A 23406-nucleotide genomic window follows, 5' to 3' on the forward strand; every position below is an offset into this window, starting at 1 on the left:
CTTCTTGCTTTTTTTGCTGGGAGAAGGGCCAGAGCATTCTCAGGTAGCTGATTTTAGGTGTTCCGAAAACGGCAGCAAATTGTTACCTATGTTGTTTATTCTCCTTGTATTTGTACTCTTGGGAAGAGAGGCAGTTGGGGGATTTTCGGCCTCGGGTGCCAAAATAACTCAGCTGGCCTTGGGTACTATGGCAACTTGACTTGTTGGCGAGGAGAGGGCGGGTGTGTGTGTGTGTGTGTGTGTGTGTGTTCCCTTTGTTTTTTTCCCACACCAGGCTGCAAACTGTCCTTGAACTGGACCTGAGGGTGGTTTAGGAGAAGCGAGGCAGACAGTGGAGTTTGTGGGCACAGCTGAATAGAGACGCTGCGCTGTTTTCGGCGTCGAATTTGTATTTGATAGGAAGTGGAGCCCTCTACAGATTCTGGATGTGAATGGACTTCGGCTGAGGGATGTGTTCACCTGCTTACTAATGCTTCACCTCAGCAAGGGCAGCGAAACAGTCAGTTTGTTCCAGAACAGCCTTTTCCCTAAGGCGGCGAGGACGTACTGTGCTGAGTGTGGAGGCCTTCGGTAGCATCCCCGGCAATTGAGCTTAACGAAGGGGAGTGTGGTGTTTTTAGAGTGTGACTGATGTGTTGTGCATTTAATAAGTCCCAGCACATCCTGTTGGAAGGTGATGGGACAAAACCGCTGACAGATTTATTTTCCAGGATCAGATGGCTCCATTATTAATCACAGAAGGTACATACCAAGGGAAGGAATGAGATGAAAGATAAAAATAATCTGGATTGGGAACTGATAGAGCTTCTTTTACCTTTCTCTTTTTTTCAGTTTTCAACTGTTAAATGAAAAGTAATTTTGGATAAGAGCTTGCCTATATTTTGCAGCAGGTTTCCAATATATATTTTAATATGTTGGCTATGGACCAGAGTATGTGCAGAACCCATTGATAGCTGAAGCAGACAAAGCTCACAAGTGTATTGTGCATCCGTCTTCCCCCCTTGCACTGGAGAACCTCAAGTCTCAGCACCATGTTATCTTTAGCAATTTTATTTACTTAAAAGGTTTTACATATGGCCTAATCATCAAAATTTCTAAGCGGTTTACATGAACCATAAAATATACATTAACTTTACTGAGAGAATCAGATGCTAAAAACAAGCTCACCTTAAAAAAATGTTCAAAATGAAAACAGCAGTTTTAAAACATGCATTATATAATGAAATTACATATTAAAACACGTCAAATTTACACGTATGGCTAGGCTTGCTTAAACAAAATACATTTTAGCTGGCGCTGAAAACAATATAGCATATCAATGGGAATGGAATTCCAAAGTGTAGATCCTACAACAATGAATATTTGATTATTTAGAAGTTTCCCCATATTTCTTTATTTAGACAGTATTTATTTATTTATTACATTTCTATCTCCACTCCTTAACTGCCTTTAGTACAAAATGGTCTTTTAGTCCCTTCCCTGCCATGATCTGGTCTGCTCTTCACACAGACTCCCAGTTAAGGTTTTAGCCTGAATGTCTGCTTGTTAAATGTAAAGCAAGGTTAAATGAATAATAATCATGTTTTCCTTTTAAACCTGCCTACCCTCAGTTCCCTTCCTAAACCTGAAATAGCACTGATCTTTTTTGATATGAGGCTCCTTTGTATGTAAGCAGTGTGCTTGGTTTGGCTCATGACTACAAGCAAGCAAAAAGCAAAATGTGAACTTGCACCGGTTTCCTCTGCCTTGAGGTACAGACCTATGAAAGTTGAAAGGAGAATTGGGGTGCGGGTGCTGCTCTAGGAGCAGAAGTTTGGACCTGATCCTGCCTGGCTTAAAGAGGTGGGGATTTTCACTGTGAACCTTTGCAACCCCCATGCCTAACCTATATTTCTGTCGCGGCAGCATCACATCCTGCAGCTACATACATGAATTTTTAAATATTGTGTCAGAGGAAATTAGATGAGTTCATGTTATTACAAATCTCCTTCCACTTTTTTTTGAGAGTGATAGTGTAGCACCCTGCTTGTGGTTAACACTTAGCTGGAATGAAATATTCAACGCAGCAATAGAGAAATTAAAATAATAATTTATTTGTCAGACAAATAAATATGAGGCACAGTGGTATATGGTTACCAAGCTCTGGCCTGGCCTCCTGCCATTCTGGCCAGCACTTATATTTCCTTAATCCAGCCCCCTTGCTCCTCCTGTGGCTGCCTCTGTCCAATCAGCCTGGTTGAAATTCCTATTGGCTATTTGCTAGAACCAATCACAAAAGATACACCCATTTCCTTCTGCCCTTTTATGGAAATCAAAAAGCTATATATTCTTCTATCTATAAATGACAAATAAGTAGTAATATATCTTACATGTGTCTCAACAAGGAATCTTAATTACCAGCTCACCTCTTGCCCTCCTTGCCCTATTGCCTTCCAAAACAGATGGTTAATCTTGAATTTTTATCTTAAACATATGTCAAGGATTTTGAGTTCACATCAACATTGAGAGATCTCCTTCATCTGAAGGTTTCTAAACAAAAGGCCTGACAACCATATATCAGGAGTGCTCGATGGCGTCTCCTGTCTAGCAGGAGGCTGGTGGCTGATGGCCCCTGTGATCTCTTCCAACTATATGAAATAAGAATCTAGCATTTCTTAAATCCTTTGCATAATTATATTTAAGCTAATATATTTAATACATAAATAACCTTTTAAAAGGAAAAGAAATCTTAAAAGGATCTTAGTTTAAGAAAGAAACAGCTTTAGAAAAGGCTTCCCAAAAATGCTCTCTTTCTTTCTGCCAGCTCTTCTTCTCTTGTTTCTCAGCCTCAAAAATAGAAAGAAAGAAAACCTATTTTCTCCAGCCAAGCCAGTTGTCTTTTTCACTGCTCTTGACCTTCTTAACCTTAGGAAGAAGATATGGCTCATTTTACTATTTATCAACCCTTAATTTGTAGGGTCAGTGTAACCTTGGCTCTCAGCCTGTAATTCCCTTTTTACGACTTTGAGAATTGTTTTCTGCTATAAATCAGGGGGCCCCTTTGTCTAGGAGAAAAACATTGCCAAGGTTCTTAGGCAGCTGGTCTTCTGCCTGGCATGAAACATTTGAAGATCTTTAAGCTCATTTTTTAAAATACAAGCCCTGATTAAACATATAAGCTTTAATAAAAATGCAAGCTTATGATTAGATGCCTCAATAGCATGTGAGCAGAAGGGGTCAGGACGGAATGTCTCTATTAGTAAAGGTTTGTTGCTTGTTATGGACTTATGCTGTGATGGGGAACTTGTGACTAACAACAACAACAACAACAATATCAGTATGCCACCCATCTGACCGGGCTACCCCAGCCACTCTGGATGGCTTCCAACAAAAACACAATAAGACATGAAACATTAAAAGCTTCCCTATACAGGGCTGCATTCAGGTGTCATCTGAAAGTCAGATAGCTGTTTATTTCCTTGATATCTGATGGGAGGGTGTTCCACAGGGAGGGCGCCACTACTGAAAAGGCCCTGGTTGGATTGCAACTGCCATCATTCCTGACCATAGGCCATGCTGGCCGAGGCTCATGGGAGTTGCAGTCTAACAGCATCTCAAAGACCACAGGTCCCTGTGCCTGGATGAATGCAAAACATCAGGGGTGATTCTGGCTTTTTAAGACCCTTGGATGGCTTACAGCACAATTCTAATTGCGTGGCCAACTCCCAAAATTGCAATCCCCCAAGACTTCATGTGAGGCCATGGCAACTTGGGCCTCTAAGTCTAGGGGGCCTCACCAGCCTGCCCTCTCCTCAGTGCCACAGTCTCCCCTCTCCCAAAATTGCAAACCCAAGACTTCATGCAAAGGCAGGGCAACTCAGGCCCAGCAACTATTAGACCCAGTAAGGCCCAATTTGAAGCAGTGGGGCGCAACTTGATTGTTTTTTTTGTAGGCCCCCAGTTCACAGTAGTGTCCCGGTTTGCGAACTTTACCTCGGTCTACGAACGGAAGCTGGACAGTGGAAGGGCACCGGCAGCGGGAGGCCTCATTAGGGAAAGCACGCCTCAGTTTAAGAACGGTTTTGGTTTAAGAACAGACTTCCGGAATGGATTCAGTTCGTAAACCGAGGTACCACTGTAGTGTGCTTTGTGTCCTGGCTGGATCCTGCTACACCAAGTGGGAGACAAGGCGATGGCATTGGCTTTTGGTTCTGGACTCAGCTTTGGTACAAGTCAGGAGCATAAAGTATGATATGATGTTGGGATCAGAGCATGGCTTGTTCTGAAGCAGAGAGCCATAATATCCTAGTCTGAACACAATGGGAAACAATGGTTAGTTAGACACTCCCTGGTCTAACTGTGGGATGTGAAAGTGGAGGAGTGAATGGGATCCATGCATGAAGAAAAGGTTTGTGCATATCTCAGCTGAATCACAACCAGGTCATTCTCTCTCAGCACCAGGTCATTCTCTCTCCTACCTCACAGGGTTGTTGTGAGAATAAAAACGGGGGATAACCATGCCTACTTTGGAGGAAAGGCAGGTTATACAGGGTGAGTCTTTTAAAAGAGGCCCCGTGGAACATGTGTACTCTGTATCCATGGGCCCTCTTTTAAAGGACTCACCCTGTACAGTCATACCTCGAGTTGAATGTGCTCTGTGGCAACCCGGAAGTAACGGTGTGTGTTATTTCCGGTTTTCGCCACTCGCACATGCGCAGACGCTCAAAATGACATCACGTGCATGCGCAGAAGTGGCGAAACGCAACCCACGCATGTGCATGTGCGCTGTCGCGTCTTGCGTTCCATTCGGGATGCGAACGGGGCTCTGGAACAGATCCCGTTCGCATCCCGAGGTACCACTGTATATGTAATAATTTAACTAACTAGAAAAATAAAACACACTTGTGTCGCTGCAAAAAAAACAAACAAAAAAAAAAACCCCGGTAAAAAACTGCCAATCCTCTTTTCAATTTTGCTTTCCTCCCATACCAAAAAGACCAAAGTTTTCTGCCTACAAAGAAAATGGTGCCCTTGCTTGAGCACTCAGAAGAATTTCCTTGAACATCTCTAAGGCTTTATGCGCCCTCTAATTGGAAAACACAAATCATATAAACTAAACAGTTTGTGACCTGGGGTAAACTATATTATTATTTTTGTGTGTGCAAAAGATGGCAAAATATGAAAGAAAAACAACACGCGATTGAAGTGAAGATGAAAGTTCCTTTATTGTCCTGGCAAGGTATGAAATATCCAATATGTAAAGTTTGAGCAAACTTCAAAAAAGATTCATGTTGCAAAAACTAAGGTGTTAAAACAGGAGGGGGAAATGGCAAATTGTTCCTGCATGAAAAGATTCTACAACTCCTTTCATTCTGAAATTACTTTGGCAAGTAATTCCGTGGATCAAAGCTGCATTCCACATATGCTCCTCCATTAATGAGGTGCTTGGAGTATAATTACTCATACCTTTTCCCTCTCTTAACAGCTGAGCGGAAGCGTTCTCTAGGCAAAGACTACCATCCCCTTTGTCTGAAGTGCTACCATTGCAAAGGGCAGCTCAGCCCTGGCCAGCACGCTGAGGTAGGAAACAAACCATCACCCCATCTGTCTGCTTCAGTGACTCGCTACACCCTGACAGCAATCTGTCTCTCCCGGCGGAGGGCTCTGCTTCCAAAGGCCTGCCTGGGATTGAGTTGCTGCCACCAAAGGCTGCTTAGAAGTGCTTTAATGTGATGGCTGGGGTGACGGGAAGGAAGATGCACAGGCTATGGTTACTTGGAAACTGGGGAAATGCCTGTCAAGGGTACACGTGTGTGCAGAGGGAAGATATTGCAAGGCTCCCAGTGTGTATGGGCATGCAATGGGTCTCCCTACAGAGGTGGGCGAATCGGTTAATTTCAGTCTCTCCTTTCTCCAATCTCCAATTGAGTTTGGCACATTTCCACAAATATTTGTTTTTTCAAAGGTCCTCCAGTCAGATTCGTCTGCCACATCTCTTCTTAATGGACACACATTTCTGCCTAATATGCATGCTTTTGCAAGCAATTTCCCTTAATATTGCATGTTATGCTCACCAGCATGTGAATTTTTATGTAGATTTACCCATAATAAATGCATGCGTTCTTGAACACATTTTTGGAAGTTTGACGAACTCCATCGCAAAATTCGGATCAGTGAGAATTTTGAAGGACAGCTGCGCTTCATTTTGCAGTTTGTTTTGGGTACTGTGAATTAGGTAGGTTTGCATTAAAATGTGGACCAACCAGAACTTCTCCTCCCATCCGTACCTCTGTACGTAGGGACGTAGGGACACAAGAAGCTGTTCATCTTAGATTGGGGTCTCTCCCAGCCCTGCCTGTAGATGATTCTGGGACCTTCTGCACAAAGTCATGATATAGGCGGCCCCAGAGTTTCTTGTCAGGTTTGGCCCAGGCCATACAATTATGGCAGGTGGGTTTTGCCTCCTACTGTAGTTTATAGGAGAAAGGAAAAGGATCACTCTGGGATCCCATCAGGGTGAAACCTAAGTCTGCTCTTTGACGCCCATCACTAGTTGGCCATGACCAGTGCCTCGTATTGGAAGCAAGGAAGTTTCAAAGGGAAATGGGCATGGAGCTCAAACAGGGATCTGTAATCCCAGCAAGAGGCAAACAGAGATTAAGATGCTTATACCTTCACTGCCCGGGACACGGGTGACGCTGTGGGTAAAACCTCAGTGCCTAGGACTTGCCGATCGTATGGTCGGCGGTTCGAATCCCCGCGGTGGGGTGAGCTCCCGTCGTTCGGTCCCAGCTCCTGCCCACCTAGCAGTTCGAAAGCACCCCTAAGTGCAAGTAGATAAATAGGTACCGCTTTATAGCGGGAAGGTAAACGGTGTTTCCATGTGCTGCGCTGGTGCAGGCTCGCCAGAGCAGCTTCGTCACATTGGCCACGTGACCTGGAAGTGTCTCCGGACAGTGCTGGCCTCCGGCCTCTTAAGTGAGATGGGCGCGCAACCCCAGAGTCAGTCACGACTGGCCCGTACGGGCAGGGGTACCTTTAGCTTTACCTTTTACCTTCACTGCCAGCCCCTCTGCTTCCTGTTCATCATTGCTCACAGCTCAGTCTTCTCCGACTTCCTCCCTTCCTGCCCTCCCTTCTCTCAAGGGAACCCCTGGTAAGGAAGCTTTTTGGCAGCCAAACAAGAACTTCTGTACCAACTCTGGACTTCCTACCTGGGCCACTGAAGGCTTTATTCTTGAGGTCCACAAAGTGAAAGAGGAGATCTGAGGCAGGACTTGGGATGTCGTCAGAGAAAGAGGGCCATTTCAGAAGTTCATGAGAAGAGGTGCCTCAGGACTATAGCAGTAGTACTGAGGTTTTCATTGGGATCTATGACACGTTCAGAAGAGGTCTCCCTAGGGTTTATTCTGGTTGGGTGGAATCCTGACATCAGTACTTCAAGGGGGCCAAAGTGCTGTTCTCTCTTAAGTACGCTCCAGATTGTGTCCTATTTCTTTTGTCTCATAGACAAAAGAAGCTGTTGAGTTTGGAGGTTGCCCCCATCTGCTTGGCCCCATCTTATCATTTCAGTCAGGAAGCCCCTTTCTTGCACAGACACTAGCTAAAAGACTTGCCAAGTCTGATGGGTGGCGTATGGTACAGGGAACCACCCTTGGCCTCAGCAATTCCAAGATGAATCTCTGAGCACCATGACAAGTCGAAAAAATGTAATATTGGCCATGGCATTAATGAAAGGAGAAAGGGTGCACAGACAGAGTTCCAATGAGTACAAGCTGCCTGCAAGACAACCCTAAACCATAGCTGGCAACTTACAGATTTGAAAATAAGGGACCAGCAGCCTCGAAAATAAGGGATCAGCAGCCAAAATAAGGGATTTTCCAAGCACAGGTATGTTCAACTTCTGAGCCCGTCCGAGCCAAAAGCAGAAAGCCCAGCCAGCAGCCAAACGAAGCCTCAAGCAGTGGTTCCCACAGCGCAGCAACCCGGCAAAGGGGATGCAGCAAGGAAAACCACCGTCACCTCTCCGCTGAGAAGCGCTGAGCAAAGGCGAGTCCCCAAGCAACATGGCCGATTTGATCGGCACAAGGAATCCAAGCTCCACCCCCCCAGTCGTTCTTAGACTCCTTATTGGGTGAGCAATGCAGCCAAGCAACACAGTTGGAGCCTCCCTCCTCCCTGGCTGGCAGAGAGGGAGGGAGAGGAGCTGTTTCGTTTGAAACCTGGGAAATTTAAGGGACATCATCAATAAGGGACACCAGCGGCACACAGCGCTGGGATAAGGGACTTTCCCGCCAAATAAGGGACAGTTGACAGCTATGCCCTAAACCAGTGTTCCTCAACCTGACGTATGCTAGATATTTTGGTCTACAACACTTGACAGTCCTGGTCAGCATGGCCAATGGTCTGGGGTGATTGGAAGTGTAGTGCAAAATATATAGAGGGCACCAGGTTGGCCATGGCTGCCCTTAGCATCTTCTTTCTAAATTACCCGGTTGGGTTGGAGGCATAGACAGAGGAACATGGGAAGCCACCTTACATCAAGTTGGACCATGGGTCCATCTAGATCAATATTGTCAGCTCTGACTGGCAGTAGCTCTCCAGGGTTTCAGACAGGGAGTCTTACCCACCTCAACCAGAGGGTGTTAAGGATTGAACCTGGGAGCTCTTCCTGCAGTCATTGCAGCAGACACGGGTCAGTGATAACATTATGTAGTTCATATGCAGCTGACTTGGAGACATCTGTGCAGAAATTTTAGTTGAGCAGTAAAGTATTATTTCTAAATCACTTGAAGTCAGAAGGGTAGATAACGACCAAGAAACATTCTCATTCCGATTTTGGAAAGGGACCTGCGAAGCAATGGCTTTCTTATGCTCGGTAAAAGAGAATGGAAAAGAGAATCGATTCTAATACGGTTCTTCCAGAGCAAGCCCAAAGCAAGAGATTTCAGCTTACCATCGCTGCAAAGTGGTTTCCCGAAGAATGTCTGATCCAGTTTTGTTGCATTAAATCAAGTTATCTTCATGGGGATGTATGAAAAATTCATTGTATATGGAACAGCACTAATATTTGCACAGCATGTGCCACAGGATGAGGGGGAAAAAACTGAGCATCTTTTCAGCCACATTTGAAATCCTTGGGGGAATCAAGTCATGCAGCATAAAAACTTACATTTGCAGGATCATTTCCCGAGATTCTATACCCTCCCCCCTGGATTTTTCCCCTGCACCACTGAGCTCTAGATTTAAAAAATACAGGCCTACTATGCATGATCTTACAAGCATCAGTTTGTTTAGAGAGATCTGAGGATGCACAAAGTGCACTAGATGGTTTTCTTCACTATGATTGTTTATTACATACGTCTTTTTAATATGCTGGTGTTGGCAGTATGGGGTTTGGTAAAGAATGACCAAGAGGGACACAGGTGGCACTGTGGTCTAAACCACTGAGCCTCTTGGGCTTGCCGATCAGAAGGTTGGCAGTTCAAATCCCCGCGATGGGATGAGCTCTCGTTGCTCTGTCCCAACTCCTGCCAACCTAGCAGTTTGAAAGCACGCCAAAAAAGTGCAAGTAGATAAATAGGTACCGCTCCGGCGGGAAGGTAAACAGTATTTCCGTGCGCTGCTCTGGTTTCACTAGAAGTGGCTTAGTCATGCTGGCCACATGACCCAGAAAAACTTCTGCGGACAAACGTCGGCTCCCTCAGTCAGTAAAGCGAGATGAGCGCTGCAACCCCAGAGTCATCTGCGACTGGACTTAACTGTCAGGGGTCCTTTACCTTTACCTTTAAGGAATGATCAGGATCCAAAGAGGTCTGTGCCCATTCCCAAAGAAGGTTAATAAGTCTGCAGGATTTTGCTAATTTTGCTTCCACTGCAGAAGCCTCTTGTGTTGTCTGGGTTGCTGACCTTTGTGAATTGTTTGGGAGAAATTCTTCCTTTCAACCTGCTATTCGTATTCAGAGGAAATCCCATATTGGCCCCCAGTGGAGGATTTCTTCCCAAAACAAAAAGCACTTTCAGAGAAGGGGAGGGGAGAGTTGAACTTCACGGCCCTCCAGCTGACATCCCACTAATGATCAGCACCCACCCAAAAAAAACCCCATTTGTGTCAATTAGGGATGGAAGGTTCTATCACTTTGGTACTCTCAGTTTCTCATTTTTCCAATCTTAAATTCCGTTCTCCACATTTTGCAGCAATTTGTGAATTTTTCATTTGTAAAATCCTCATGAAAATCCATCTGCGTGAATTTCTCCTAATATGCTGTTATGATGGATGTGCACATTTTTTTGCAAGCAATTCCCCCCAATATAACACATTTTTGTATACAGTTACAGATAGGTAGCCATGTTGGTCTGCCATAGTCAAAACAAAATAAAAAAATTCCTTCCAGTAGCACCTTTAAGGTGCTACTGGAAGCAATTTTTTTACATTTTTGTATGTTATTTTTCTCCAATATGTTCACTTTTATGCACCTTTCCCCTCAGCATATACATTTTTGTGAACCTTCATTGGGTTGGGGAATTGCATCCCAAAATCTGGGTAAGCGCAAATTTCAAAGGATGGCTGTGCTGCAGCTGACATGTTCTTTCAGAATGGCAGTGCAAAATTTGGAAGAGTGCAAATGTTAAAAGATACATAGCTGTGTTTCAGTTCTCATATTGTTCTGGAAACTGCAAAGGTTAACACCATGGCTGGGAAAGAGCCCTGTTTGAGGTCCTGGAGAGCCAGTCACAGTAGATAACAAGAGTCTGCATCAGTCTGATGTAACATATCCTCGTATGCCTTGTTTCACAGGGTGGGGAGAGCAAGGCCAAAATTTCACACACACACACACCACCCTCATGCTGACTTTCCAAAGCCAGTTAAGTGAAGCACCAGTTTTTGGGAAGGAAGCACGATGCTCTTGTAGAATATTACATAATTATATAGTGCCGTTGAGCATGTGAAGAGTGCCTCTACCTCACCATTGTGGGAAATCTGAGACATAATCCGGGATGAAGAGGCAAAGCTTACAGGCTGCTCAGATCTTATTACTCCAAGTCAGGCTTCAGTCCTGGCTATTCTCCATTTATAAATTAACCGCTACATGCTGCCGGTGGAGGTACCATTCTAGTGAACAGAGCGTGACCTGTCAATGAGCATCGAAGTCAGGCTGCCCCAAGGCGTTCCAGCTTTGGAGAACAGGCTGACCTCTGGGTGGGGTTGCTCTGCAGGTACCCAAAGAGCATTTCTGATGTCATCATTGGCCATGCTAAGTGCAGACTAGGGCTGAAAGGATCTGTCAATCTTGGTTCTCTCGATTTCACATTTTTCCATATCTTAACTGTAGTTTTCCATACTTCCATAGCAAGTTGCAATTTAAGAAAAAATCATGGAGGTTCACCAGCATTTTCATTTCAATATTCTCCTAATAAACATTTTGGTATGCAGTTTTGATAAATGCAATTTTGCAAGCAACTCCTCCTAATATAATGCAACATAATGCAACTTTCCCTGATATATTCATTTTCATGTGCCCATTCCCTTAATATATGCAACCTTCGCTGGCTGGAGAACAGCACCACAAAATCTGGATAAGTGCAAATTTCAAAGAATGCCTATCAAGTGTTCATGCCCTCCAACATTTCTCCGATGAAATTAGGGACGTCCCATTCCTTAATGATATTTATACCCCACACGTCTTACTGGGCTGCCCCAGCCACTCTGAGCAGCTTCCAACAAATATAAAGACATAATAAAACATTAGACATTTTAAAAAACTTTCCTATACAGGATTGTATAGGATGGCTCAGATGGCTCGGGGGTTGGATAACTCCACACCCTCCAACATTTCTCCAATGAAAATAGGGACATCCTAAGGAAAAGCGGGACATCAAATCAGAAACTGGGATGGCTTCTCTAGGTAAAGGTAAAGGTACCCCTGCCCGTACGGGCCAGTCTTGACAGACTCTGGGGTTGTGCGCCCATCTCACTTAAGAGGCCAGGGGCCAGCGCTGTCCGGAGACACTTCCGGGTCACGTGGCCAGCGTGACATCGCTGCTCTGGCGAGCCAGAGCCACACACGGAAACGCCGTTTACCTTCCCGCTGGTAAGCGGTCCCTATTTATCTACTTGCACCCGGAGGTGCTTTCGAACTGCTAGGTTGGCAGGCGCTGGGACCGAGCAGCGGGAGCGCACCCCGCCGCAGGGATTCGAACCGCCGACCTTTCGATCGGCAAGCCCTAGGCGCTGAGGCTTTAACCCACAGCGCCACCTGCGTCCCATTGGGATGGCTTCTCTAAATTAGGGGAAATAGGAACACTTGGAGGGTCTGTAGGTTAACCTTTAAATGTGACCTGTGTCACATTATTCCCTGCCCCTAGTGCAGAACAAGCCCTTCTTTGGATAAAAAGCAAAGCGAAGTGTGGAATAATGGCAAGTTATTAACTATGATCTCTCAGTGAAGGCTGTGAGAGCTTCCCACACTCCATTCTGCCATTAAACCCTCATCCTGCCCTCCTGTGTAAGAGCCATGTGTTTTACTCTGCATGATCACACCCACATCTTTGCCAGAGTTTAAATCCCATTAACAGGAACATTTGGGGGAGGCATAATGACATGCATTGTAATAGCTTTAGAGTCAAGGTATGTTTTGAATGATTGGGGGGGGGGGGGACATTAATAATATGAAAGGGTAGGGGGCTGTCTCTTCTACTCATTGACTGTTAGAAGGGTCCTACTGCATATACCTCGTGCAGACACTATAAATAATTTTCTATTAGCACCTGGCTTAAGGTTAATAGTTAGGCTTCAAGGAGAAAATGACCTGGCTGGATTTAAACATTTCTGGGGTAGCAACAGGCAATCCAAACTTGCAAAGCAATTTTCAGCGGGCATTGAGTTATTGAAAGGGAGAAAAATAATTCTATAGGCAATGTATATCTTATATGTAACATTTTCAATTAAATTGATTTATAAGAACATAGGGAGTTGCCTAAAACAGAACCAGAGCAACAGCCAATTTTGTCTATAGCAGAGACGGGCAGACTTTAGGCTTGTCAGATCCCTGGGTTCTAGTAAAACAAAAACAAAAACCAGAAAGGATCTACCAATTAGAGACAGGTGTAAAAGGCGTACTGTTGGCATCTGTGCATCTCGAGAGACAATGGAGTGCACCTCCGGGGTGAAGTCAAACCACTGTGTTAGCAGCTCCAAAGTGACCTTCCATGGTGTGCAAGCCTGGGCGATGTGTATGGAAGTCCTGGGCTGCAAAGACAGCCAGACTTCCCTCTTTGCTTCGCTGCATAGCTGTCAGCTTACAGATTTGAAAATAAGGGACCAGCAGCCTCAAAAATAAGGGATCAGCAGCCAAAATAAGGGATTTTGCTATTGCAAAGAGTTACATACATTGTTAGGATTGACAGATGCTGTCAATCCAGCATGAGGCGGTTGTGGCGCCGCAGCGGCCGCTGAAGCACCGCCCTTCTGTGCCCCTCCCCATCCCCTCCTCTTCCTCCTCCCTCAGGCCACCTCCTCAGCTGCCACCATCGCTGCCGCCTCCGGGCTCGTGGGCAGCGTGGGTGAGTCTCTCTCTCTCCCCCCCCTCGGGCGGGAAAGGGCCGATGGAACTCCTCGCGCCAGGACGATGGCGCCAGTGCGCACTCTCTCTCACGGCGAAGGACCCCGAGCCACTGCTTCCCTCCCAAGCCGGGCGAGAATGAAACCCGGGAAATTTAAGGGACATCATCAATAAGGGACAGCAGCGGGACACGGCGCTAGGATAAGGGAGTTTCCCGCCAAATAAGGGACGGTTGACAGTTATGCTTCGCTGATGTTGTCCAAAGGAAAGCAGAACAGTACATTTGGCACCAGATTGGCTGCAGGAGTTCAGGAAGGAGGTGTACACGGCACCATCCAACCGTCTTAGAGACACCATCTGTGTAGAGTTTACTCCTTACCTTTCCCTTCTCCCAAAGATATCCTTCAAGGCAGCAGAAGCACACACACAGTTCCATTTTATATTATCGCTGTCACTGTCAGAAGCTCCCATGCCGAAAACTGCTGAACTTTGGATAACATTCAGCTTGACATCTTTTCTCTCTCGGCTTTAAATCTTGGCTCTAAATCAACATCTTTCATAAAGCCTTTCTTAAATCACCAGGGATTCACCTGTTCTGTGTTAATTTCACTCCTGCCTTCACATCTGATACAGCTAGGGATGCCTGAGGAATTAAATTTCTGTGAATTCCAGTGTGAACCAACCTGATCCGCACCTCCTGGACTAGTGTGCAGATCAGAATGTAATTAGATTGTGCACCTCTCCAAATCTTGTGACGCTGTTCGCAGTTTTTTAAAAGAAGGTATTAAAATGCATATTTTACTATAAAATGCATTTAGAAATGCATACACTGAGATGAAATATGGATTTAAGTGTGGATTTTTTTTTTTTTTTAAAAAGTGCAGATTAATGCAGAAACGGGATGGAACAGACTTATGAATCAACACATAGGAAAATGACATAAGCTCGAAATAGGCTGGTATGCCCATTCCTAGGCAACTTTGCATATTGTTTCCAACCCACGCGATAAGAAGTTGCAAGGGCAACCTGTTGCAGTGTAGTGAAGAGTTATAGTGCCTTTTATAACTAGCTATTTATTCACAAACGTACAGGCCAAGCCGACACAAAGCAAGCATGTGCCCTGGTATAATTAGTCCCAACCATATCAGTCTACCTCCCCAGTATCCCACAATTTCCTGCGGCTTAGCAATATTGCTGGAACAATTCCCAGGCTTGAGCTGTTTTGACCCTCTGTTGCTGGCAATCAAATACTAAAAGCATTCTTCCAGCCCAGGTGGGTTTGAGCAGCCAGTGGCCATCAACAACCAGGAAGCAGGATCCTATCACCTTCCAGCAAGTTCCCATCAAGGGGGGGGGGGCAGCAACTTTCGCATCAGGCTGTGTCTTGTACAATAGCCTGCATGGCATTAGCAACATGTAAGTGTCCTTAGAAAATCTGGGAGAACTAATCTTTCTTCTGTTCTACTTTCACAGCATGACGACAAACCTTACTGCACCCACTGCTACCTTCAGCGCTTTGGACCCAGAGGTAAACACCTATCCCACGAACCAGTTGCCCTGCACTCACAGTGAAGAGCTACAATTCTCAGAGCCAATTCCTCTTCACAGAGAATTCTGGCAATTATATCTTTGGGAAGGGAATTGGGGTCTCCTAACAACTCTTAAACCACAGAGTCTAGGACTTGCCCATCAGAAGGTCGGCAGTTCGAATCCCCACGACGGGGTGAGCTCCCGTTGCTCGGTCCCTGCTCCTGCCAACCTAGGAGTTCAAAAGCACGTCAAAGTGCAAGTAGATAAATAGGTACTGCTCCAGCGGGAAGGTAAACGGCATTTCCGTGCGCTGCTCTGGTTCGCCGGAAGCGGCTTAGTCATGCTGGCCACATGACCCGGAAGCTGTACGCCGGCTCCCTTGGCCAATAAAGCGAGATGAGCGCCACAACCCCAGAGTTGGCCACGACTGGACCTAATGGTCAGGGGTCCCTTTACCTAACAACACTCAGCACCCTACAATGCCAGGACCCTTTGAGGGAAGCTGCTGGCCAATGCACCGTTATTAAGAGATGCATTTGTAAGCTTCCACTTAACAACTTTTAGGAAAGAAGGGCCATTCACACGCTCCTCTTATCCTACAATAAAAATTCATTTTGCAACAAATGCCTGCCTGGAAGTAGCCCAGGGTTCCTGATTGCAAGGAAAGGCCTTGCTCATAAACTGATCTATGTGCATAGGTTCCTTTTTCAGCAATGCTGCTAATTTTTGTGGAGGGGTGGGGCAGAGAGAGACGGCCAGCTGATGCAACCCTGTTCCAGGGGTGTAGAAAGGGGGGGGCCCGACCTGGGTGCCCTCACTGAGGGAGGTGACATTCAGCACGCCACCCGCCCACGGCTCCCAAGCCTACCCCGATCCGTCGGGGTAAGGGGGGAGCTGCGCTGTTTGCCAGTGGCATTCCCCTCCTTCCTCCTTTGTTTTGACAGCTTGGGGGAGGCTTGGGAGTCGCAGGTGGGTGGTGTGCCAAATGTCTGCCGTGGGCAGCTCTCTCCGCCCCTGTGAGTGGCTCACTTTGCCCCCGGCTGCAGGGCGTGTGCACCGCTCTGGGCACCTGAGCAGCTATCCCACGCCTGAGGGGGGACCCTCCACACCACGCCCCCCTCGGGTGCGCCCCTGCCCTGGTGTGCTGGTCCTGAGGGTTAGCCATGCGGCGAGGTCTGAGTCCAGTCCCAGGTCGAGGGTGCGGTATGGAGGCTGTCTGTCAAAGCTGAAGCGGGGTCCAAGGCGGGGAGTCGGGTGAGGTCAGGAACTCTGGCAGAAGAGCAGGACAGGGTGCAGGCAGGAACAGGCTACCAACAATGTTGCTCCCGCAACCTGGGACTGGGGCTGGCTGGCCTTTATTTGCCCCGAGGCATAGGGCGGCCCCGGTCCACAGGTGACTCGCCTCTCCTGGCCTGGAGGTGAGCACTCCTCCTGCGGGAACTTAGTTCCCTCCGCCTCTCTGCCCTGAGCCTCTGCAGCTCAGGAGAGGCTGGAGGGTTACCGGACCCAGAAGCAACCTAAGCTTCCTCTGACGGGGCTGAGAGTGGAGCACCTGCAGGCAATGGGTCCTCCGTCACTTCAGGAGCCAGAGCAGGCTGAACTGGTGCCTGCACCTGAGGATCCAGCACAGGTGAGGACCCTTCAGGCTCAGGCCCCAGCCCCGGCTCAGCTGGTTCTGGAGGCGGGGACTCCTGTGCAGGCTGGGATTCGTCAGGTTCAGCATCCGAGTCCGAATCCCAGGCTATCACACCTGGGCAGCACAGGAATATGCTCCATCGCTGCCCTATTCACCTCTCATATATTCCTTGAGAGAGCAAGGAGGTTGCGTGAAGACCCATCATGCAATGCTGTTCTGTCTTCCATTGAACTGGCTGCATGTAACTCTTGATGCTGACGTGCAATTCCCAGCTGAGGCAACTCGCTGTTGTGCAAACTAGAGTTGGGTCAGGGCAAAGAGAAAACACAACACCAAATTAAATCCACAATCTTCCTGCAACGAGTCATTTGGGATTTTCTCAGAACGACCGTCAGAGAGGCCTGCTAGCAATTTGTGCTTGTGGGATGATTCAGGTGACCGGGCCATCGCATACCCACGCCAGATGGAAAGATTGGCTTGCACAGATTGAAATAAACCCCCATTTATCCTTGCATCATCAACTCCCCTGCCAAACGGACTATATAGGACTTTTCTTGAAAGATACTACCATACATTTAAAGTGCACGACTACCCCTAAAGAAAGGGATGCGGGTGGCGCTGTGGGTGAAACCACAGAGCCTAGGGGTTGCTGATCAGAAGGTCGGTGGTTCGAATCCCCGCAACGGGGTGAGCTCCCGTTGATCGGTTCCCTGCTCCTGCCAACCTAGCAGTTCAAAAGTACGTCAAAGTGCAAGTAGATAAATAGGTACCGTTCCGGTGGGAAGGTAAACGGCATTTTTGTGCACTGCTCTGGTTCGCCAGAAGCGGCTTAGTCATGCTGGCCACATGACCCAGAAGCTGTATGCCGGCTCTCTCGGCCAATAAAGCGAGATGAGCGCCACAACGCCAGAGTCGGTCACGACTGGACCTAATGGTCAGGGGTCCCTTTACCTTTACCCCTAAAGAATCCTGGGAACGGTTTTGTTAAGGGTGCTGGGAGTCGTAGCTCCCTGAGGGGGTGAACTACAGTTCCCAGGACGAAATGTGCTTTGAGGTAGGGTGTGTACACAGCCTATAAACCACTCACCGTTTTAATCTGTCCCTAGCTGCTTCCATGACAGTTCAGCCTCTTGCTTCAGGGAAACTTCTGGGGTGTGTAGCAAGAAAAAGGCGCTTGGTTTCACTTGCATCAGCTTGGCCAGAAGCCAGCCTTCGCTCTGTGCCTGGCATCTGGCATAAAGGGGTGAGAAAGGTGAAAAGGAACGAGCTGCTAATTCCCTCTCCCTTCATACACGGTGGGCCTGCCACTTAGTCAGCAAGCCTTTTCCTTGCTGCAGCCAAGTGGAACATAATACCATATGTTGCTCTCCAATTATGGCGGTGGGAGAGCCCAGCTCTCTCTCAGGAGGGAAGAGGTCTAGAGCAGTTCCGTTCTTCTGCTTGGTATCCATCTGGAGCAGGATGCAGGAGCAGGAAAGACACTCCGATGACCTGATAGGTAAACTGCTGTGTATGTAACACACCTTTTTTTCTTTAATACCTTGGTTTGAATCCCTGCAACGGGGTGAGCTCCCGTTGCTCAGTCCCTGCTCCTGCCAACCTAGCAGTTCAAAAGCACGCCAGTGCAAGTAGATAATTAGGTACCACTCCGGCGGGACGGTAAACTGTGTTTCTGTGTGCTGCTCTGGTTTGCCAGAAGCGGCTTAGTCATGCTGGCCACATGACCCAGAAGCTGTACACCGGCTCCCTTGGCCAATAAAGCGAGATGAGCACCGCAACCCCAGAGTCGGTCACGACTGGACCTAATGGTCAGGGGTCCCTTTACCCTTTACCTTTTAAAGCCTTTTAAGAACCTGATTCTGGCTTCTCGTAAAGAGTCAAGTTTGGCATCTGGTCATTCAGAATATGGTGGAATAGTGAGAATAAACATGGAAGGGCCTGCAGTGAGTTTCATTTAATCGTATGGTAAACCTAAATTATCTTGGGCCCTTTTATACTGTCTTTGTCATCATTGTTTCAGAATCAGGTCCTTCTACTTTCTGCTGTCCGTGACCCGTGGCTGAGTTTGCATCCAGGTTTCTAAAGCAGCAAATTAAATTTTCAAGTACTTGGATTAGCATGCACATTTGTAATGCCTAGGTCTGGATTTTGATCTTGTGTTCAAGGTCAAGGCTTGTTTCATGGTTGAAATATTTATACCCCTTCTCTCAATTGCTATTTTTGTGTCAGCTATGTGAGGTTGGTTACATTTACTTCAGAGATCATAGACGTCTGTTCAGGGTCATTATCCTGAATTAACAACCCTTGTTTAAACAAGAAAGAAGCCTCTTTTGGGTTGCTGCTGAGGTCCATTTGCTTCCAATCTTGATTCATTGTGTTCCTGCACTAAGTTCTGAACTCCATCCAGCAGATCAGACCAATATAGAAAGCTGTGTTACATTAATTCATACCATTGGTTCACCTAGCTGTCTACATTGACTGACAGCAGCTCTCTAAGGTTTCTGACAGAGGTTTCTCCCATTCCTACCTGGAGACTGGTAAACTGAATTTGGGGCCTTCTCATGCAAAGCTCCACCACTGAGCTACAGCCCAACATGTGCTGAACATCACGTGGTAGAACTGTTTCTGGACTGTGTTATTTCTGGCTGCAAGTGGAGACTGCATTACTGCATTCTTTTATTTAAAAACTCCCTGCACATAGAAAGCTAAGTAATAAGTATTCTTGCCCATCTCCCTCCTTGACTTGAAAACCTACACCTGCAGATTGAAATAATGGTTTTCAGGATCACTGAGTGTGGTCCATGTGGTGAGCTGTTTGCTAAAGAGCCTTGAGATTCAGTGTTCCACCATACCTGTATATAGGATGTTCTCTTTAGCTATCATGGCTAGTGCCTGTTGATAGACCTGTTCTCTGTTAATTTGTCTATTTTTTTCACAGTGCAGCATACAAACATTAAATACCAGTATATATTATACGTAAATTCCTTAGATTCCAATGTGCAAAATAGACAAAACAATAACTAGACCTATTTTACAAAATCCCCCCCCCCCAAAAAAAATGAATCAAGACAGTGAGCCAATTTTCATTTGCTGGGTCTTGGTGTTGTTTGCACTGTTTCACGGGGACCATCACTGTGTGCTTGGATTACTCTCATTGGCCGAAACATCTTGCCTCAGTCTTAGGCTACTTATATTGGCACAATGTATAACGTTATGCAACGTGCGCATAATCCTTTGCAGTCTCCCATAGGTGTATAAACTGGGATCAGATTGTGGCTTCATATGTCAAACGATATAAATAATACTGGAGCTTATGTTCATTTCAGTTTCTCGTGAGACCTGGAAGTTCAGCTGAGCCCAGGTTTTAATTGAACACTTTGGCAATGCTTCTGCAAAACTGTGAGCAGGTTTAATTTCCTGGCAGGAGAAATCTTTGATAAGGATTTCAAAGGAAGAGTTGCAGATTAGGCTTGCGCACCATGTTCTACAGCATGCATCTGTGTTTTTAATTATCCGACTTTTGAATGTGAGTTTTGCTTTATGGAGAGAGAGAGAGAGAGAGAGAGAGAGAGGTGAAGTAAAATATGATTTTTCTCCCACAATGTTTTCTAAAATGTTTTCTTTTTAATTTGCAAAGGAACAAGACCATCAACCACTCGCTCGTCCTTTGGGGCCTCTCCTTCTCCTAAGGTTCCAGCAGAAATCCGAAAGGGCTCATAGATGTCTTTCCTTGCTTATGCTGTAGAAGTAGCAATTTATAAAGTGATGTCAGCTGAAAAAGGGTGTTGCTTGAACATAACTAATAATCTAAACAAGGTCAGACAGCTTCCGTAATAGAGATCACCCTACCTCTGGCTAACATAGCAGCTGTGATAAATATATTGTAGCAGGTTAATAGTGAACATTGTTGAAATGTATAAATGCTTGCAAAGCATCTGTAGCTTTATTTAGACTAAGATATGTGCCTATTTTGTATATGTTGGTACTGAATAATAAAGCAGTTGTGAACACCTGCATTTTGCAGTTTTGTGTCCTTCATTCAGCAACGCATCATGTAAGCCAGGGAAACCAGAAGTTAAATTAATGTCCTCATTACAGACCCACAACCAAAGATATAATTGAACTGGCTCAACATCATAAGCAACACAAACTGTCACTTAGAAATATTCAGAAGGACAGCAGTGAAACCCTGTGCAAATTAGAAGTATCTCAAACAAACAGCCACTTCAGATTTGCAAATGAGTCTTTCATTCGTTGATGTAATAAAATATATGCTAGAGGCTCGAACAATGGCTCTCAAAATAATCATATGCTCCAGCATTTCATTTTGCAAAACTGGAAGCTCTGTCACACCTTGACCACTTCTTGATACTAAGATATGGGTCGAGTGAATGCGGTTTGAACTTTTGTGTTTATTTGACACAGATGTGGGCCAGTGATGTGTTTATGTGTGACTTCAACAGAGATATGGAATAGGGAGAAGTACAGAACAGCTGGTGGAAAAGTACATGTGGCCAAAGGAAGATTTTGATTGCTGCAGGTAATGCAGGCAGTGTTTTCTGCACAGCAATGCCCAGCTTGTGTGGGACAGATATGCAGTCCAAAATAGCTCAAAATAGCTCAACCGAGACACACATAGCAGCCTTTGCAACTCCCGTGAGAGTATTCTGCCCATCTTCATCTTGAGAAACCACCTGCAAGACTGAGAGTTAGTGAGAATTGTAAAAAGCAAGCCTGCCCCCCAATGTTGTCAGTGAGACAACCACAAGCTGAACTGAGCAACAGACAACAGAAACAACAAGATCAGCAAGTGCCCTGCCTAGTGTGAGCAAGGTAAATAGTACTCTTTCCGAAATCATAGAATTCGTGAGTTGGAAGGGACACCAAGAGTCATCTAGTCCAACCCCCGGCAATGCAGGAATCTCAACTAAAGCATTCATGACAAGTGGCCATCCAACCTCTGCTTAAAAGCCTCCAAGGAAGAACAGCTTAATGTCTCTCATGGGAGTCTGTTCCACTGTCAAACAGCTCTTACCATCAGAAAGTTCTTCTGATGTTTTTTCAGCATCTCTTCTCTTATAAAGTTGAAGCGATTGGTTTGAGTCCTACCCTCCAGAGCAGGAGAAAACAAGTTTGCTCCATCTTCCATGTGCTAGCCCTTTAAATATTTGAAGATGGCTATCCCCTCTTTTCTAGGCCAAACATACCCAGCTCCTTCAACCATTCCTCATAAGGCTTAGTCTCCTGACTCTTGATCATCTTGGTTGCCCTCCTCTGCACACGTTCCAGCTTTTCAATATCTTTCTTAACTTGTGGCAGCCAGAAATGGACACAGTACTCCAAGTGTGGTCTGATCAAAGCAGAATAGAGTGGTACTATTACATATCTTGATCTGGACACTATACTTCTGTTGATACAGCCTAGAATAGCATTAGCTCTTTTTTGCTGCTGCATCACACTGTTGACGTGCTAAGCTTGTGGTCTACTACAACCCCTAGATCCTTTCCACATATACTACTGGCAAACTAGCGATTCCCCCATCCTATATTTGTGCAGCTGGTCTTCCTGCCTAGATCCTTTTGTCATTCTTGTTTCCACTTTCCCTTATCAGCCTTCCTAGTTATCCAAAAGTACACATCTGGACCTTCCCTCAACCATATGACCTTCTGAAAATGTGTGGTGCTCAGTTTTCAGACCTGTAAGATGCCTGGCTTTGGATGTTTCCGTGGCTCATTTTTGAGACAAGTACCTGCTGGGCTAAGGACAGAGGAAAGTAAATACCACAACTGCTTACAAAATATTCATAATAGGTTTTTAAATGGATCCTTCAAGACACTGTAAAAACACCGTGAAATATTAAAGCTGTTGTTATCGCTTCTGTAACCATAATAGCTAAATTATGACACACCATAACTTGTGGGGGGAATTATTGAAAGCATTCTTCTAAGGTGCTATTCTTCAAGGAGAGAATCTATTATGGTGACACAATAATTTTCTGTGGGTAATTTACTTCAGTGATTAAACAACAGTAATTTATTTTATTGTGGAGTCTACCTGGGGTTGAGCCAAGCCACAAAACCTGCCAGCAAGTCAGTCAACTGAGCCTAAAGGAGCATGAATATGAGCAGCACATTTTTACAAAATAAGTAATTAGGTTTTCACTGCCACACCTAGAAGTTGCAAGGAAGTGAACAGGACTGGTCTTCAGTTTCAGCTGAAATTGCAAGTTCACCTGCAGCAGACCTGGAAGCATCATCTCAAACGTGGGCTAACTCCCTGTAATAATGAACACAGGAAGGTAAACAAAACAGGCCCCCTGAGAATGAAGAAGAATGTATCAGAATCCTCAGAAGAACCCCAAGGTTTGCAGAAGTACCAAAACAAAACAAAAAAACAAAACCCCAACCCAATTTTTCATTGAATTAAAAAAGAACTAAGGTGGCAAGAAAAAATAACCCCCCCAAAACCCTTCTCAGTGAGGACTAGAATGTTGTGAGCCTGTCGAAAACAAACATAAAACAGAGGGGGTAAAATGCCCGGGCTGGAACAGGAGCACTCCTGTAAGGATGGAAGGAGGATATACTGCAACATTTTATTGCATTACAAAAAGAGAGAGATTTGCACAACTATTGCACATGCTGATTTACAGTGGTACATCAGGCTTCAAGTTACAAACTCCACTAACCCAGAAATAGTACC

General features: G+C 45.7%; 1 protein-coding gene and 1 long non-coding RNA gene across 2 annotated transcripts in view; one reads left to right on the plus strand and one right to left on the minus strand.

Moving 5' to 3' along the window:
* LOC307206523 (cysteine-rich protein 3-like) overlaps window positions 1-20723 on the plus strand; it is a 39962-nt gene extending 19239 nt beyond the window's left edge. The window contains exons 3-5 of the mRNA XM_079959875.1: window positions 5465-5559; window positions 15015-15069; window positions 20345-20723. Coding sequence (XP_079816001.1) covers window positions 5465-5559; window positions 15015-15069; window positions 20345-20427 — 233 coding nt within the window. The 3' untranslated portion in view covers window positions 20428-20723. The remainder of the gene's footprint in view (window positions 1-5464; window positions 5560-15014; window positions 15070-20344) is intronic.
* Window positions 20724-20791: 68 nt separating this feature from the next.
* LOC307206633 overlaps window positions 20792-23406 on the minus strand; it is a 40012-nt gene continuing 37397 nt past the window's right edge. The window contains exons 2-3 of the long non-coding RNA XR_013834439.1: window positions 22940-23023; window positions 20792-21409 (exon numbers count right to left, since the gene is read on the minus strand). This is a non-coding gene — a long non-coding RNA (uncharacterized lncRNA). The remainder of the gene's footprint in view (window positions 21410-22939; window positions 23024-23406) is intronic.

Source organism: Podarcis cretensis, assembly GCF_951804945.1.
Source record: "Podarcis cretensis genome assembly, chromosome: 17".
NCBI lineage: Eukaryota > Metazoa > Chordata > Lepidosauria > Squamata > Lacertidae > Podarcis > Podarcis cretensis.